Genomic DNA, 3,642 nt, shown 5'->3' with positions numbered 1-3,642 from the left:
CCCCCCCTCCCTACGCTTGACCGATACGACCGCGGAAAGCTGTAGATTCCAATCGCCAAAAGAATTCGGGAGCACTATGCAACCCCCTCCCCCACAGTATACACCAAAATTGCACGCACCGCGCTCATCTCGCCCTTGTGACGGGCGCCATTCGGCCGTTACGTCACAGTAGTGATCTGTTCCTTTTGATAGATTTCTGTTTCTTTTTCATAAAATTGACTCATACTAGCCCATATTATTTTGAAATTACTGTCTAGTGTTTTTTCTATGTTGTCTAAGTGTCCTATCGTTACATTAAGAATTTGTAACTGATTTCTTACTGCATGTAGTATTGTTTCCTGATTATTTTGTAAAAGATGTAATTGTTCATTTATAATTTTATCGTCGTCGGCGTCCATAGTTCCAAATAAGGATTTCGCTATTGATCCTATTCCATTTATTAGTCCGCGACGTAAGTTCGAAATAGGTATATAAATTTAGTTTATGCCCTCTGTTAGTTTTCTTGCGTGTTGTACATCTTTACTAATTAGATTGTATAGGTTAGTGCACATCTCCCATGTTGTGCCTATCTTTTGCTATGTATCGCATATTTCGAGCAGTTTTTTCGTATTTTTTTGTCATAATATTACTTTTTATTTTTTTCTTCGATTTTAATTCCTTGCGTTTCGTATTATGCACCTGTTGAACGTCCTTTGACTTATCCTTTGACTTATTTTTTTTCCTTACTCTTTGACGTAGCTTCTGACGCGCGTTTATTAATTTGAACTTTCGCCGTAATTCCTTTCTCGTCTGTTTTAACAGACGTTTTAACGTCGGTGCCTTTAGCATCCGATTTGGACTGAGTAAGATAAGCTGTCGTCGCTTATCGACACGTTTTCTTTAGCGAAATGTGTTTTCTCTGCTGGTTGGGCGAAAGTTTCCACTATAGGTTCGATTAGAGATTTGGATGAAGATTCTATCTTGAGTTTATCTCCTTCCCCGGCCGATTTATTTTTACTCTCGGCTGGCAGTTGTACTTCGACGCTAAGTTTTCTTGGTTTATCTGTATCTTGCGTACTAGACTTCGTTTTATCAGATCTTTTTTGTTTGCCTGTTTTCGTCTGACATTTCTCCTTTCTCACTTCTCAGTTTTTTCATTGTTCGTATCGCTAATAGAAGATTTCTTCTCACCTATTATCTCCGGACTCTCTGGAGACATTGCCCTTTTTATTTTTAATTTAGCGTCCGCTTGACGATACTCCCTTCTTTCGTTTTCAATCGATTCTTTAGCTTCAGTTTCATTGCGCTCTATTTTATCACTCTTATGTATTATATAAGTTTGTATTATTTCTTCAGTTTGCCGATTTATTTTAGGCGACAAGATGATTTCTTTGGGCACTTCTTTAAAATCGGCCTCCTTAGTAACTGTTGTTGGCGTCTCTATAATTCTCGAAATTTCTTCGGTTATTTGTTCTGATTTCGGGACAATCACTTTCTCTGCGTTATCTGAACACGTTAAAACTTTCGTTTTACTTAAAGCTTCGCTTGTTGGCACTGTCGATGACGTAAGATCGATAGTGACCTCTGTTTTTATCTTATATTTAGAGGCTTTATCTTTCTTGCGAGAATTAACTTTACCTTTCACGTTATCGTTTACTTCAACAACTTTTGCGCTATCGAGCACTTTTGGCTTAGGATTTTTGACTTCAGCATCAACCAACGATTTGTTGGATTCGAGAGGACTATTTTTGAGCATCTCTTTAACACTGTTTTCGATCTTCTCCCGATTCTTATTATTACACTCGACTTCAAGCTTCAGTCCTTTCGACTTTGTTTTGCTCTTCGATAATTGTTCCTTCTTTAACGTGTCTTTCTGTCTTGTCTTGCTTTCGGCTTTCGTAGTCACACTTGGTCTTTCAATTATATTTTTCAACGGAGCCTCTTGAGTATCCGATGATTTTGCAATTTCCGTCGAGCTGTTTTCGTCGACGATATTTATTTTCTCTTTTGTGTCATCGCTCGGAACGTTTGTTTGTTGCTGAACTGTACTCTCTGCGCTTTCTCCGTTATCTTCTTTCATATTCTTGCCTGCTTTATTCTTGTGCTTAATTTTAATGTCAGATTTGTTATGATTAACGTGAATATCGTCGGTAATATAAAGTTGATCTTTCAGCTCCTCTTTGGTACTACCTTTCCGGTCTTTCTCCTCGCTTTTGGAGCTTAAATCTTTCGTGTCATTGATATCATCTTTAATTTTTATGTTATCCTTAAGAGTACTTTGATCTAGCGCTTTAACCTGACTCGACAATATGTTTTGTCTCACTAGAGTGTTTTCTTTTGCTCTCGCCGTTTCTTTAGATTTTCCGGCTTTCTTGGATTTTTCGACAGACCTGAATTGGTCTGTTTCTTGTCCGTTTCATCCTTAGATTTGTCCAGAGTCTCGATGACGGATTCTTGAGACTTGTTCTGCTCTTTAAGCTTGTCCTTTTGAGACTTAGCTTTCTGTTTATCCATGTTCTTGATTCCTTTAAGCTCTTTGTCAATTTCATCGCCGCCCGCCTTAGTGTCCTCTAATATTACGTAAGGTGTGGTTATCCCGACAGGGTTGTCAGTGGTATTATTTATTGTTGCAGAATATGTATAATTGTCAGGTTCTACTAGACAATTTTCAATAAAAATTCTCTGCAAAATTTCCTTAGCTGAGATTACTCCCACTTTATTCATGTTCACCGCGGAGTGTTTTATTACTTCGCTGCGGGGAGGTTGTATATTTGCTGTGGTATTAGCGGTAGACTTTGTCCGGAAACCGTCATTGTTTTTGTTTTATAGTCGAATTTAGCGCGGTGTTTGCGAAAGAAATCTATTCTTAAGATCCCCTCATATTCGATTGGAAAATCATCTTGTACGACAAATAGTTCAAATTTCCGACGCTGTTTTTCTAAGCTGACGGTGGCGGTTATTTTTCCTATAATGAAGGCTTTATGTTCGGTGATACCCGTCAATTTTTTGCAGTCATAGGGGTATCATCATTTAATGTTTGTATTTTTACGAGACTAAATGCGGATCCCGTGTCAACAAGAAATGGTATTCTTTTTCGTTTAGCCTCTTGGGAGAATTTGTGTTCTATCACTATGTGATCTTTTCGCTCGCGGGGAGAGTTCGATATTAATCTGATTCTTTATGTTCTTTTTATATAAACATTTTTATTTTGATGTAGGGCTATATACAAGTGTACGTGTGTGTTCGTGTGTATGGGTGTGTGAGCGTGTATGTGCAAGCCTCTACAGAGTACGACGCGCCGCCGCGTTGAGCTTTGTTTTAGGGAGGTTGTGCTCCTTCCCACGGATCCTCTCCTGTCTGGGATGTCACGGAGCTATAGCTTGGTTCTCCTTATTTTCTTCGCGCTCGTTTGTACGAGCGAAGCACGGAGATAATGGTCGTCCGACCCGGGAGTCGCCGTGGGACAGTGTTGCCACCAGTGGGCGAGTCAGGGGTCGCCTAGGGAGGCAGATTCGTAGGAGCCTCCACGTAGGGAAGGCTTCCGCCCTGGAGGTGGCCGGTACGGGTGACTGTGGTGGTCCCCAATGGAGAGCGTTTAGAATCAGGGCCCGCGTCGGCGACGGGGTGAACGGCCTTCACGTGTGCTGGGGGTCGACTTGAGCT

At 40.4% G+C, this 3,642-nt stretch overlaps 1 protein-coding gene across 1 annotated transcript in view; it reads right to left on the bottom strand.

Moving 5' to 3' along the window:
- The window catches only part of LOC116853236 (enolase-phosphatase E1-like), a 10,096-nt gene extending 7,393 nt beyond the window's left edge, over window positions 1–2,703 (bottom strand). Inside the window, exons 1-2 of the mRNA XM_032834191.1 lie at window positions 2,370–2,703; window positions 1,171–2,226 (exon numbers count right to left, since the gene is read on the bottom strand). Coding sequence (XP_032690082.1) covers window positions 1,171–2,226; window positions 2,370–2,703 — 1,390 coding nt within the window. The remainder of the gene's footprint in view (window positions 1–1,170; window positions 2,227–2,369) is intronic.
- Between the last annotated feature and the right edge of the window lie 939 nt (window positions 2,704–3,642).

The sequence above is a fragment of the Odontomachus brunneus genome, unplaced genomic scaffold, assembly GCF_010583005.1.
Source record: "Odontomachus brunneus isolate Ranch 3 - 2012 unplaced genomic scaffold, Obru_v1 Obru_scaffold_292, whole genome shotgun sequence".
Classification (NCBI taxonomy): domain Eukaryota; kingdom Metazoa; phylum Arthropoda; class Insecta; order Hymenoptera; family Formicidae; genus Odontomachus; species Odontomachus brunneus.
The sequence above is the reverse complement of the archived record's forward strand: the minus strand, read 5'-3'. Positions and strand labels throughout refer to the sequence as shown.